The sequence below is a fragment of the Mustela erminea genome, chromosome 12 (genome assembly GCF_009829155.1).
Source record: "Mustela erminea isolate mMusErm1 chromosome 12, mMusErm1.Pri, whole genome shotgun sequence".
Taxonomy (NCBI): domain Eukaryota; kingdom Metazoa; phylum Chordata; class Mammalia; order Carnivora; family Mustelidae; genus Mustela; species Mustela erminea.
This window is the reverse complement of record NC_045625.1, coordinates 42,970,427-42,984,390: the sequence shown is the minus strand read 5'-3', so window position 1 is coordinate 42,984,390 and position 13,964 is coordinate 42,970,427. Positions and strand designations below refer to the sequence as shown.

Below are 13,964 nucleotides of genomic sequence, written 5' to 3'. Positions count from 1 at the left end.
CACCTGACAATTCATTTTCAACTTTTCGTCTTCAATAACAAGAGTTAATTCATAACATATAAACATTCAAACATGACAAAGAATAATAGCCCCTAAATTTCTCAAAACATAATATTGAAATTAATATTTATAAGGCACTAATGAGGCAGTAATGAAGGGCACTAATGAAAATTAAGAAAAATTCAATTAAAAAAGATTTTAATTATTTAAGAATTTTAAATAAAAACCACTGTAGAAAAGTAATCTTTATTAAAGTATGAAGAATAGATTAAGAGAGATTGAGTTATCTGAAACCACACAACAACTAGTGGAAAAGGTAAAACAGGAATTAAAGATTCCTCCCTTATAATCCCACTTCCTTTGATACTACAAATCATAACTTCTTCCCTGATTTGACCAAAACACAAATATAAAACCAAACATCACTGCTTTATCAGCAGAAACATTTCATAACATATACAAATACAACCATTAAAATGATACAGTAAGAAATAATAACTATTTTTTTATAAGACAAGATTTTGTGGAACATTATTCTTTTTTTTTTTTTTTAAAGATTTTATTTATTTATTTGACAGAGAGAAATCACAAGTAGATGGAGAGGCAGGCAGAGAGAGAGAGAGGGAAGCAGGCTCCCTGCTGAGCACAGAGCCCGACGCGGGACTCGATCCCAGGACCCTGAGATCATGACCTGAGCCGAAGGCAGCGGCTTAACCCACTGAGCCACCCAGGCGCCCGATTATTCTTAATTATATAACTAGAAATATACATATATTCCATTAATTAAAAAATTTAAAATCCTGGGGCGCCTGGGTGGCTCAGTGGTTTAGGCTGCTGCCTTCGGCTCGGGTCATGATCTCAGGGTCCTGGGATCGAGTCCCGCATCGGGCTCTCTGCTCTGCAGGAAGCCTGCTTCCCTCTCTCTCTCCCTCTCTCTCTGCCTGCCTCTCTGCCTACTTGTGATCTCTGTCTGTCAAATAAATAAATAAAATCTTTAAAAAAAAAAATTTAAAATCCTTTTAAAAACTTTATAAAACTCAATTTCTTTCAATATTAACTGAGGCAATGCAGAAGATATTACTTTTTTTTTTTTTAAGACTTTGTTTATTTATTTATTTGACAGAGAGAGATCCAAGGAGGCAGAGAGGCAGGCAGAGAGAGAAGGGGAAGCAGGCTCCCCACTGAGCAGAGAGCCTGACATGGGGCTCAATCCCAAGACCCTGAGATCATGACCTGAGCCGAAGGCTGAAGCTTAACGCTCTGTGCCACCCAGGCACTCCTACTTTCTTTTTTTTAAGGACAGAACATTTTCTGAAGCTTATGATCTAATAAAGGAGATCAGGAATCAAAAATATTTTTCAGGTTCAGTATTTGCTGCTTTAGATTAGCTACTGAAGATTAGTAACAACTTGATAACATGTATGTATGGAAGCAGGAACACAGTGATGCTTAATTATAACTTGCCCATCTACAGATAGTTTTATCTGCACAATGGACTTCTTGAAGTATTTTCCAGACTAGTGATCAAATTTGAAGAAAATAAAAGAAAAAAAACAACAAAAAAATTCATACCAAAATTTTAAGTGTTCCACAAATAAATCAGCAATATCAGCAATACCAGTGTCAGTCAGCAGATGTCTCAGTGCAGGAGTTATTTAATAGGTAAGGTTCAAAAAGACTACTGATCTAAAATCCTAATATAAGCCCGAAATTTGATAATGTACTTCAATATTCACAAGAGCACTAATGATGTCTTCCTGTATATATGAAATTAACAGTAGTGACACACCATCAATAAGGCTTACGCTTGAAAATTTCACTCTGAACTTGTTAAACCAAAAACAAACTGCATACCATATTACAAGCTCATTAAGAGCCATTTATTAGTCCACATCTAGTTATTTTAGGAGAGGTTTCATTTTATCTTTTAAAAGATTTTAAGTATTAGTTGTCAGAAAAGTTACATCTACCCAAATTAAATGGTTCAGATACACTGGTGTTTTTCAAATGTTGCTTCTAAGCTTTTGAGGATACACCAATGGAGTGAATATGAAGTGATGAGACTATAAATGTCTACTCTGATCTTACCTGAAAAAGTCCTCTCACACCTTCCAGCTTTCCACAATTTAATAGTCTTGTCTGCTGATCCAGTTAACATTAAGCCCTGCTCAGGTAAGATCTTTACTGCCCATACTGCAGCTGTATGACCCTGTGAGTGAAATGGGAATTAACTTGAGTTGACACAAAGTCATCACATTTAATGATTATGTAGAACATTCACAGAGAACTACTACGGTACCTGTAAGGTCATCATGCACTTGTCATTCAGCCAGACTTTAGCAGTGGTGTCCCATGAGCCACTAAGTAATGTCCCAAATTTTCCAGATGAAAGACTACAAACTAAAGGGGAAAAAGGTATTAGTTAGTACAATGTTGTATAGAAAAATATTCAACCTTGCTAGTTATCAAAGCATTGCAATTTTGTTTTTTTAATTTTTTAAAAAAGATTTATTTGACAGAGAGAGAGGAAGAGAGCAAGAGAGAGAATCTCAGGTAGACCACACTGAGCATGGAGCCCAACTCAGGCTCGATTTCACGACCCTGAAAATCATGACCTAAGCCTAAATCAAGAGTCAGACGCGTACCTGACTCTGCCACCCATGCATCCCAAAAGCACTGCAATTTTTTTTTTTTTTAAAGATTTTATTTATTTATTTGACAGAGAGAGAGAGAACACAAGTAGGCAGAGGCAGGCAAAGAGAAGGGGGAAGCAGGATCCCTGCTGATCAGAGAGCCCGATGCGGGGCTCGATCCCAGGACCCTGAGACCATGACCTGAAGGCAGAGGCTTAACCCACTGAGCCACCCAGGCACCCCAAGCACTGCAATTTTAAAAACACTTTCTGAACTGACAGTAACTCGGCCAGTTAAGGCTTAACTCAATGGAGATGCAGAAGAGTGCAATGATCAAGAGCAGACTCTGGGCCGGAATTTCTGGGTGCAAGTCCTGGCTGTGCTATGAATGGACTGTCCAACCAAGGAATAACCTCCAATTTCTCATCTGCAAAATGAGGGAGCAGAATCAAATGGGCTGCACAATCCCTTCTGGTTAAAAAAACAAAACAAAAAAAAACTATATAGAAAGATAATGCAAATGATTTTGAAATGCTGCTTATAGAAATATTTAATTAAAATGAAAAATGGGGCTCAAGTGGGTTAAGCCTCTGCTTTTGGCTCAGGTCATGATCTCAGGGTCCTGGGATCGAGCCCCACATCAGGCTTCTTGCTCAGCAGGGCGCCTGCCTCCCCGCCACTCTGCCTGCCTCTCTGCCTACTTGTGATCTCTTCCTCTGTCAAATAAATAAATAAAATCTTAAAAAATAAATAAATAAAAAGACCAAAAAACCCCAAACACTGGAGCCCAGCTAAATATTCAACAGCAATGGACGAGGTAATTAAATCTTTTTTTAAACTTTATTTTTTATTTTTTTAAAGATTTTATTTATTTGACAGAGAGAGCAAGTGAGCACATGCAGACAGAGAGGCAGGAAGAGACAGAGAGAGAAGCAGGCTCCCTGCTGAGCAAGGAGCCCAATGTGGGACTTGATCCCAGGACGCCAGGATCATGACCTGAGCTGAAGGCAGAGGCTTTAACCCACTGAGCTACCCAGGTGCCCCGAGGTAATTAAATCTTATTATCTTTTTTTTTAATCTTTTTTTTTTTTTTTTTAAAGATTCTATTTATTTATTTATTTGAGAGAGAGAGCATGATAGGGGAAGTCAGAGGGAGAAGCAGACTCCTCTTGGAGCTGGGAGCCCAATGTGGGACTTGATCCCAAGACTCCGGGATCATGACCTGAGCCGAAGGCAGTTGCTTTACCAACTGAGCCACCCAGGTGTCCTCTTTTTTTTTTTTTTTTAAAGATTTTATTTATTTATTTGACAGATAGAGATCACAAGTCGGCAGAGAGGCAGGGAGAGAGTAAGAGAGGGAAGTAGGCTCCCCGTTGAGCAGAGAGCCCGAAGCGGGGCTCAATCCCAGGACCCTGAGATCATGACCTGAGCTGAAGGCAGAGGCTTAACCCAATGAGCCACCCAGATACCCCTAAATCTTATTATCTTAATATAAAATTATATAAGCTAAAAATTAAACATGTGAAAAATTATCTAAAACAAAAACAAAAACAAAAACGAAAACCCAGAAACAAAAAAAGAGAGTTCTGCTTAAAAATGGCAGACTGTTGGGGCACCTGGGTGGCTCAGTGGGTTAAAGCCTCTGCCTTAGGCCCAGGTCATGATCCCAGGGTCCTGGGATCGAGCCTGGAATCAGGCTCTCTGCTCAGCAGGGGGCCTGCTTCCTCCTCTCTCTCTGCCTGCCTCTCTGCCTACTTGTGATCTCTGTCTGTCAAGTAGATAAATAAAATCTTAAAAAAAAAAAAAAAAAAAAGGTAGAGTGTTGGGGTGCCTGGGTGGTTCAATCAGTTGAGCATCTGACTCAATTTTGGCTCAAGCCATGACTTCAGGTTCCTAGGGCTAAGTCCTGTGTCAGGTTCTGTGCTCAGTGGGGAGTTTGCTGGAGATTCTCTCTCTCTGCCCCACTCCCCAGTCTTTCCACTTGCTTGCTTGTTCACTCTGTCTCTCAAATAAATAAATAAATCTTTCAAAAAAATTGACAGATTCTTCATCGTAAAGCTACCAATGGCATTAATCTATAAGGAGAAAGAAAACAGAAAATAACATAACTGATTTAGGAAAATGGAGATTATAATTTAAACACCCAGAGAGATTAGAAATTAATTCCCGGGGGGGGGGGGCAGGAAACTCTCATGAGACTCCGTAGCCAGCTACTAGGTTCCATGGAGAATGGGGCTAGGCAGAGGACTTGAAAAGCTAGATCTCTCCTTTCAACCTTCAGTGTTAGGAAAGCACATCCTCACCCACTGCAGGAAACTGGAGGTTTATTCTCTGGAGGAACTGAAGCACAGTTTGCATATTCAGGCAGCTGGACAAAATAAAGGTCTGGAATAAGAAGCCCCATGGCTCAATGGGTTAAGCATCTGCCTTTGGCTTAGGTCATGATCTCAGGATCTTGGGATCAAGCCCCATACCAGGCGCTATGCTCTGCTCGGCGTCTGCTCACCTGCACCCCCCACCTCCGCCTGCCTCTCTGAACTACTTGTGATCTCTGTCAAATAAATAAAATCTTAAAAAAAAAAAAAGCCCCATGAAACACAAGGGAAATAAATGGAAAATCTACATCCCCTTCTCTCACTGTACCAGCAGCCATGCATATATTCCCCGCCACCCAGGCAACAGACGGGAGAATTCTGCTCTAGGAGACTGAGAAATGCTAAAGAACTTCAGATAATGACATGTGAGAGGGTGTCCCATCTAAAAGGATAGACCGGTACCAGTTTGCATTCTAATGAAGCTCACCAATCACTAAGCTCTATCTACACAAGCTAAAAAGTTTTCTGTCTATTTCTTTATACCTTATTCTTGAATATGAGCAGCCAATTTAGTATCAACAATCATTTAATCAAAGTCTCCAACATGAAACAGAAAAATCCAAAGAAACACAAAAATAAGGGAGGTCATGAGGTCAAGCCCTGCACTCAGTGTGGAGTCTGCTTTAGACTCTCTCCCCTTTGCCACTCCCTCCTCCCCTGCACTCTCTAATAAATAAATAAACCTTTAAAACACACACACACACTATAGTATAGTATACTATACTATACTATATATACTATACTATACTATACTATACTATACTGTGTAATATACTATGTATACTATATATACTATGTATACTGATTGAACCACTATATATACTATGAATACATAGTATATTACCCAGTATAGTATACTATACTATAATATATATAGTATATATATATATACTATATACTATACTATATATACTGTATACACTCTACTATAGCAAGTACTATAATATTTGCAAATAGGTAGAATATTATATAAGAAAAATTAGTGACAGAATAAGAAAAATAAAAGCTAAAAGTAAAAGGTCCAAAACCCAAACCAAAACTAAACGGCAGTAGAAAAAAAGTCTCTCTGGAAAATTAGATGAAAAAGACAATGACACAAAAAATGGACAAGGAAAGCTTAAAAAGTCAAAATAATTTCAGAATGTTCAATATCCAATGATAGGGACTGCAGAAAGAGATAGCAGGGGACAGGGCAGAAAGGACAAAGAAATAATATAAGAAAGATTCTCGAAAGTGAAGGACATGAACCCACAAAGGTGCCAAATGAAAGGCATTTTCAGAGAGATGCACTGTGAAAATCTGTAACATCAGAAATAGAGGCAATCCTAAAAGCTTACAAGGGGAACAGAAATGTGTCTCACAGAGAAGATGGGAAATCAGAACAGAATCAAACTTTTCAGTTAACACCATACACTAAAAGGAAATAAAGTAATGTCTTCAAAATTCTACGAGTAAATGGTTTTAACACAGGATTTTACATCTAGCCAAAGCAACAATCAAATACAAGGACAGAGTAAAGCCATTTTCTAATATATTTAGCCCCTACATCACAGCTTTAAGAAGCTACAAAAGTTAAGTTAAAAAATGACAAAAATATGGGAATTTTTTTCTAGGAAATACATTGGCAAAGAGGAATCCAGGGTTCTTGCCCCACACTGAGAGAGAGGTGGATATGTTCTGCCTACACAAGGGAGAGCAAGCTGAATAAACAATATGGTAGCTTGCCCTTTCTGGGCATGACATTAGGTGCAGCTAAATGATGCAGACGTGAGTCAACAGTATGAATGGTGGCTGACACTTTCAGGTATAGAAGTTTCAGGTTTAAGAGTCCATGTATTATTAATCACATTGCCCTTTCACTGCCACAATAAACTCTTGAAGCACAGAGAGAGAGAGAGAGAGCCCCCATCAGCCTGGGTCCCTGAGAAACTCCAAGAACATATTCCCCTCCCTAATCCATGATGAATATGTATGGTGAGTGAGAAATACTCTTGTGTGATGACACATGAGTTCAGGAAAGTGTTTGTTACTCTACCATAACAGCCTATTCTGACTTATTATGTGTCTGACTATTTGAAAAAATGTAATAGGCACTTAGGAGACTTCCTGCAGCCCTTGTAAAATATCAACTATAGTTATGCAGAATTTCTATAGTTATGTAGAAATGCATATAGAAATGAAAAAAAAGGGGGGGGTCAAGGGGTCACTATCTTTAGGAAAAAACAATTTTTTACCTGGATAGGAATATATTTAAGAACTATATATGAATTGATATTTAAATAACATTCCCCGAATTTTATGACCTACTGTGCTCCAGAAAAATTTTAAGAGACTTTCATGAACATATACAGTGTAATAAAATTAAAAACAAGTAGAAAGTAGGACAAAAAGAAAATAGGATTTGTATGTAAAATATGAAGTAAACAGGTGCTGGTGTTGGGCTTCTGCAAAGCAGCAGACACCTTTGCTTAGTGATACAGAGACAGAGAGAGATACAGTCCTTACCACATGCCAGACACCATAAAAACATTATATTCCACAAGAATCCCAGGAACTAAGTGCTGCTATTAGTCCCATTTAACAGATGAAGAAACCAAAGTTCAGAGAAATGAAATGATTTTAATCTCTAAAATGAAAAAAATTAGATAGGAAATAGTCTTGGTAATTGGAGAAGAAAGTATCTTCTGTGAATCTGTAAAGTATTACCCACGCTTAGTCATAGGGACAAAGACTGAAACAGATGACTGTACACATAAAAATATGATTACTGGGGCGCCTGGGTGGCTCAGTAACCACTGAGCCTCTGCCTTTGGCTCAGGTCATGATCTCACGGTCCTGGGACTGAGCCCCGAATTGGGCTCTCTGCTCAGCGGGGAGCCTGCTTTCCCTTCTTTCTCTGCCTACTTGTGATCTCTCTCTCTGTCAAATAAATAAATAAAATCTTTGGGGCGCCTTGGTGGCTCAGTGGGTTAAAGCCTCTGCCTTCGGCTCAGGTCATGATCTCAGGGTCCTGGGATTGATCCCTGCGTCAGGCTCTCTGCTCAGCGGGGAACCTGCTTCTCTCTCTTTCTCTCTGCCTACTTGTGATCTCTGTCTGTTAAATAAATAAATAAAAATCTTTAAAAATAAATACATATATAAATAAAATCTTTAAAAAAGATATGACTACTGTATCTGAATACTGAAATCAAAGTAAATTTTTCCACTTACATGAAGAATTGTTATTCAAATAATTAAAATTTTTAAAAAATCAACTTAATAGCCTATGCATCATCAGTCGTTCTTTAAACTCAAATGTCCTGAAGACTAGTAAATTAACCATTTGATTTTATATTAATATATTATTAATGAACCAGTCTAAAAACAGAGAACCATAAGCTTTCAGGAAATGGTTCATTTTTAAAAACTTTTTTCTTTTGGATAAACTTATTTCTCAGATAATAATAATTTACCTCCAAAAACTTGTAACATATATTTCCTAATGGAAAATAGTGAATCAAGCTGATTATACAAAATAAGTTTCAGTTTTTAAATCTGTGGGAACAGGAGGTTCTTTCATGAAAAGAATTAATTACCAATTCCAATTTTCTAAATGTCTCATCTTGATAGTGTATTCGGGAATGCTTTTTATATTCTCTCAGAGATCAATGTAGCATACAATTCAAGAGAAACATTATTTTAGAAAGCTCAAAAAATTTCTTTCTTAAAATTTCTTTCAAGATCAGGCAGAAAGAATGAATAACAAAATAAATCTCTTTCAATATGTGTAAGGAAGATTCAGCTTTGAAAAAGCCTTTAGAGATCATATAATGAAACATGTAATTACTTAGAATCACAACTTATAATGTAACTGGGAAGTGTTATACATATAATATCAACTAAAGGATGGTACTACTTTACGATATTTAGAATATAAAATTTGGGCTAGAAAACTGACCAAAAAAATGACATAAAAATATCAATCATTAATTTCTTCAGCTACATTTGCTAGCATGGTATGGGCTATCAAAAAAGGAAAAAAAGTGCAAATAACACTTGGCCCCTAAACCATCACGCAAACTAACAGAATAACAAAAGATTACCTTATGATAACATAGAAATAAATCAGACTGGAAAAAATACCCTGCAAAGCTGAAGCAGTATTTTTTACTGTACAGATCTCTATGAGATCTTCTAACCTTAAAAGATCAAGACAAACATGATTACATAAAAACTGACTTTTGCATTACAAAAAAATGTGCAAAGTTAAAAAAGATAGCAAAATGGGAAAATATTTGTAATTTGTATTTAAGGGTTAATAAATATAATTAAGGATTTCAAAAATGGCCAGTAACCCTGTATTAAATAGGTAGGAGTTTTTAATACAGTTCACAGGAAAAAGAAAGGTAAAAATCCCTTCCATATATGAAGATGCCCCCCCCCATAAAAAGAGAGATGCAAATTTCACTTTTCACTTATTTTGGCAACAATCTAAAAATCTGACAACATACTCCATTGGCAAGGGAAATAGAGACTCATATGATGCTGCTAGAAATGCAATAAAAGTTACAACATCTAATGAAGGGGTTCCCCAATACCTAACAAAACTGCATGTGCACTTACCTTTTGATCCAGAAATGGGTATTAAACCTAAGTGACACTTCCAAAAGAAAGAAATGACATAGGCACAGAGCCATTTATCATGACACTATCTGTACTAGCAAAAGATTAAAAACTCAGATGTCCATTAGTAAGGGACTGGTTGAATAAGCTAGAATCACCACAGTACAACTAGCTAAACAGTGAATAAAAATGCCACTGTAAAAACGAATGACGATTTCTATATAGTATAATAAAGAGATCTCTAAGTTGGTAATATTATCAAGCAAAAAGAGGAAAGGCAGACAATTTCATATAGTATGCTATCTTTATCTTTTATATATAAAGGAGCAATACATACATACCTAACAAAGTTAATAAAAAGTATAAGGAAAGGAATAGTTTAAGAAAGCAATACAGACTAAATCTACACTTCTTTGAATATACCTTGAGTTGTTTTTCCTTTGAAACTGTTTGTTTTACAGAATTATAAAACAAAATCACGTTTAAAAAATTTCTGTTGAGCACCATTACAGCCCAAACTAAGGTTTCCAGCTATTATTGCCTGCTAAAAAAACAAAAGCAAAAAACATAGGCTTCTTGGTGAAACAGGTGATTTCAGGTCTAGAAGAAGAAAAGCATAAAGTGAACCTAAAACATTCTGTAGTACCTAAAGGAAGGAAGACTGCTAAAGGTCTTATCAAAAGCCCACAGGGGCCCATTTAAAGAGGTTTCAAATATGTCCCAAATATGGGACAACTTGAGAATTAAAAGAAAAAAAAAGCTTCTAGGAAACCTACTCATTCTGAAACTCAGTAAAAGAGCATTTATCCTGCCTTTCCTGTATCAAAGTCTCCCATGTAACCAAAGAATTGGTATAAGAAAAATCTATATTTAAAAATGCTAGCTATTGGGACGCCTGGGTGGCTCAGTTGGTTAGGCAGCTGCCTTCGGCTCAGGTCATGATCCCAGCGTCCTGGGATCGAGTCCCACATTGGGCTCCTTGCTTGGTGGGGAGCCTGCTTCTCCCTCTGCCTCTGCCTGCCATTCTGTCTGCCTGTGCTCGCTCTCTCCCCGCCACACTCTCTCTCTGATAAATAAAATCTTTAAAAAAAAAAAATGCTAGCTATTAAAGGCAAAAATAATGGTAGAATTAAAGTACAATGATTTTTCAAATTTTTTAAATATTTTACTTATTTATCTGACAGACTGAGATCACAAGCAGGCAGAGAGGCAGGCAGAGAGAGAGAGGAGGAAGCAGGCCCCCCACGGAGCAGAGAGCCTGATATGGGGCTCGATCCCAGGACCCTGGGACTATGACCTGAGCCGAAGGCAGAGGCTTTAACCCACTGAGCCACCCAGGCACCTCAATGATTTTGCAACACGAGATGTGTGTGATCATCAATACATGCTAAAAACCATTACATAAAAGACTGATCGGAATTTAAGATGAATGAATGATACAACACTTGAACCTACTAATTAATCTTAATATCACAGAGATTTTAAGTGCCTCTTAATGTGCTACAACAAAAAGTACACAATATTACCTATAATGTGTATTTGCCAAGAACTTGAATCTGAATCTGATTAAGCTTCTAGATCTAATAGCTTATAAGACATACAAGGGATTGAGGAACATGTAAAAGGAAACAATAAGGCTTTAATCAGCAAAGTTCAGATTGTGGGAAATCCTACAAGATAAATAAGCTGATTTCAAATACAGAGAGGTAAAAAAGGGAAAGAAACCCATAGAGTAAAAGACATGTGGACATTAGCTGGGTCACAGTTCAAACTGTAAAAAAAAACTTGCATGAGACAACTGAGTATAATTTGAGCCTTGATACTTGATAATAAAAAATTACGTTTTGTTTTAGGCATAATGATTATTTAAGAAAAAAAGATAATTTGTATCTTTTAAAGGGCTCAAGGAACTATGGCCTGTGGGCCACCTGTTTTTGTACAGTGTACAAACTAGGAATGGTTTTTACATTTTTAAGTGATTGAGGGAAAAAAAATCAAAAGCTATTACTTAATATGTGAAAATTATGACATTCAAATTTCAGTGTCTACAAATAGAGGTTTACTGAAATACAGACATGCTCATTCATTTATTTATTGTCAATGGCTGCTTCTGTATACAATGGCAGAGTTGAAAAGCTGTAAAAGTGACCACATGGCCTGCAAAGACTAAAATATTTACTATTTGGGTCTTTACAGAAAAAGTCTGCCAAACCCTATTTTAGAGCTACATATTAAAGTATTTACAAATGAAATAGTATATTGGAAATTTCCTTCAAAATACTGTTGTGGAAGAGGGGGTAGATGAAACAAGATAGGCCATGTGTTGACAATACATATAAAGCTAAGTAAATACATGGGTGGAAAAGAGCATTATCCTTTTATATATAACTCATAAAATAATGTGTTTCTACTCTTACATACATTTCAAGACTTAATAAAGTTTAAAAAAGTCTGTATCATTCAAGATTTCACATACATACACACAAAACAAACCAAATTTTTTAAAGGAATTAAGTTTAATGTGTTGATGGGCCATCCTATTTGCTTACAGATATGGATACAAAATAAGTACATATACTGCACTGATTAATAAGCTTATCATTTTATAACAAAGAGCTATGAAGCCACACAGAAATCTAGGAAGATCAATCAGAAATTTATACAAATCATAGAAAACAATATTCAAAAGTATTAAATATTCTGCAGTTATGATACAAGGCCCAAACACATTTGTTCTCAGTCTTCGATTTGCTTTATAAATACAGATGTAACAACCAAAAGATGAAGAAATACTTTTGGTCTTCCCAAGCATATTAATTCCTTGCACGAAGTAGTTGAAAAACCAAAACTACAAAGTGTATTAAAATTTTACAGCTTCTTCCTTTTAAAATGGAATACCTTATTTTTATGTATGTATTTTTAAGCATGTCAACCTTCACTGATGACAACAAAAAAATCTGTAACAGAGAATTTACAGAATGAGGATGATCTAAAAATGTTTTCACTAGCAAGCCACAGCCTACGTAAAACAAACATAATAATAGTATGGAATGCAGATATGTGAATTTTACTTTCAAAAGGATGAAACTTCTTCAAATAGAAAAAAACCGAAGCATTATACTCACCAGTATTCTTGTGACCTTTCAGTATATAAAGCGGTGCTGGACTTTCCAGTGAGAAAATGCAAATATTGTGGTCATTTCCTCCAGTGGCGATTAGTCCATGAGGGTACATGTCACTTGAAGGTATGATGCATACACAAGATACAAAATTGGAGTGACCACTCATACAGTGCATTTCTGTAAAGCCCCTGTTAGGACTAGAAAGATGTGGTAATTAACAAGACATACACCGTCCCCTTAATTGGCACAGGACATGAGATGAATTGCCAAAGTACTCGCTTCCTTTTAGTGTTTATTAGGTTGAACTTTATAGTACATATTACTTTAAGATATGATTTAAGTTAAATATGAAATAACTAATTTTATTAGCAACTATTGAGATTCACATCAAATTCAAAGTTTAATTTGTATTTCACTGAGAACAGCATGTTAATTAACAGAAAAAATAAGGAAGGAAAGGGAGGGAAACAAATATCGTAAATGGCTTTTTCTCATACTCCATCTTTATTTCTATTCATTTGTGACTGTTACCCTTAGAAAACCCTAGTGAAGTGAAACATTCATGCAATTAGGATAATGGAATCTACTATCAATAAGCCTTAAACACAATGAGTGTATATTCATACTATGAAACATTAACTTAGTACCCATTAGTATAGTATGTATATCTAAATAGCTAAACTACCAATCTAAGGGAATAAAGGGATATAAAAACAACTGCTCTAGGGACACAGCATATTAATAACTATCTTGGTATTAGAAAGATTATCAACTTCAGGGGTGTCTGGGTAGCTCAGTCAGTTAAGTGTCCTACTCTGGCTCTCACCTCAGGTCTTGATCTCAGGGTCATGAGTTCAAGCCCTGTGTGGTGCTCCACACTGGGCATGGAGCCTACTAGAAGGAAGGAAGGAAAGAAGGAAGGTTGGTCATCAATTTGTTTTACTCTTCAGTCACTCAGCATCACTGCCTTACCTACTATGTCAAACAACAGTAACTTAGAGGCTGAGAGCAATATAAAAAATTATATCCCTGACTCAAGCTAAATCAAAAAGTCTGCAGTGTAGTGGAAGGAGATAGGACAACTGCATATCAAAGACTCCCACATAAACATAAATACACACACATTTTAAAGAAAAGCATAAACCCACAAGGTCAGGAAGAATAAGAAGAAAAGAAACAGGAATACTATTTTGAATACTAAAAGCTGGCTGAAAAACAGTAAAGGGTATAGG

The 13,964-nt window shown here is 36.5% G+C and overlaps 1 protein-coding gene across 4 annotated transcripts in view; it reads right to left on the bottom strand.

The window, feature by feature from the left end:
- PLAA (phospholipase A2 activating protein) overlaps window positions 1-13,964 on the bottom strand; it is a 40,365-nt gene that overhangs the window by 20,630 nt on the left and 5,771 nt on the right. For 3 of the 4 annotated variants that reach the window (XM_032306277.1, XM_032306274.1, XM_032306275.1), the window contains exons 2-4: window positions 12,736-12,929; window positions 2,300-2,400; window positions 2,089-2,209 (exon numbers count right to left, since the gene is read on the bottom strand). In XM_032306277.1, the coding sequence (XP_032162168.1) occupies window positions 2,089-2,209; window positions 2,300-2,400; window positions 12,736-12,929 (416 nt within the window). The remainder of the gene's footprint in view (window positions 1-2,088; window positions 2,210-2,299; window positions 2,401-12,735; window positions 12,930-13,964) is intronic. The other variant, XM_032306276.1, reaches the window with a different exon arrangement.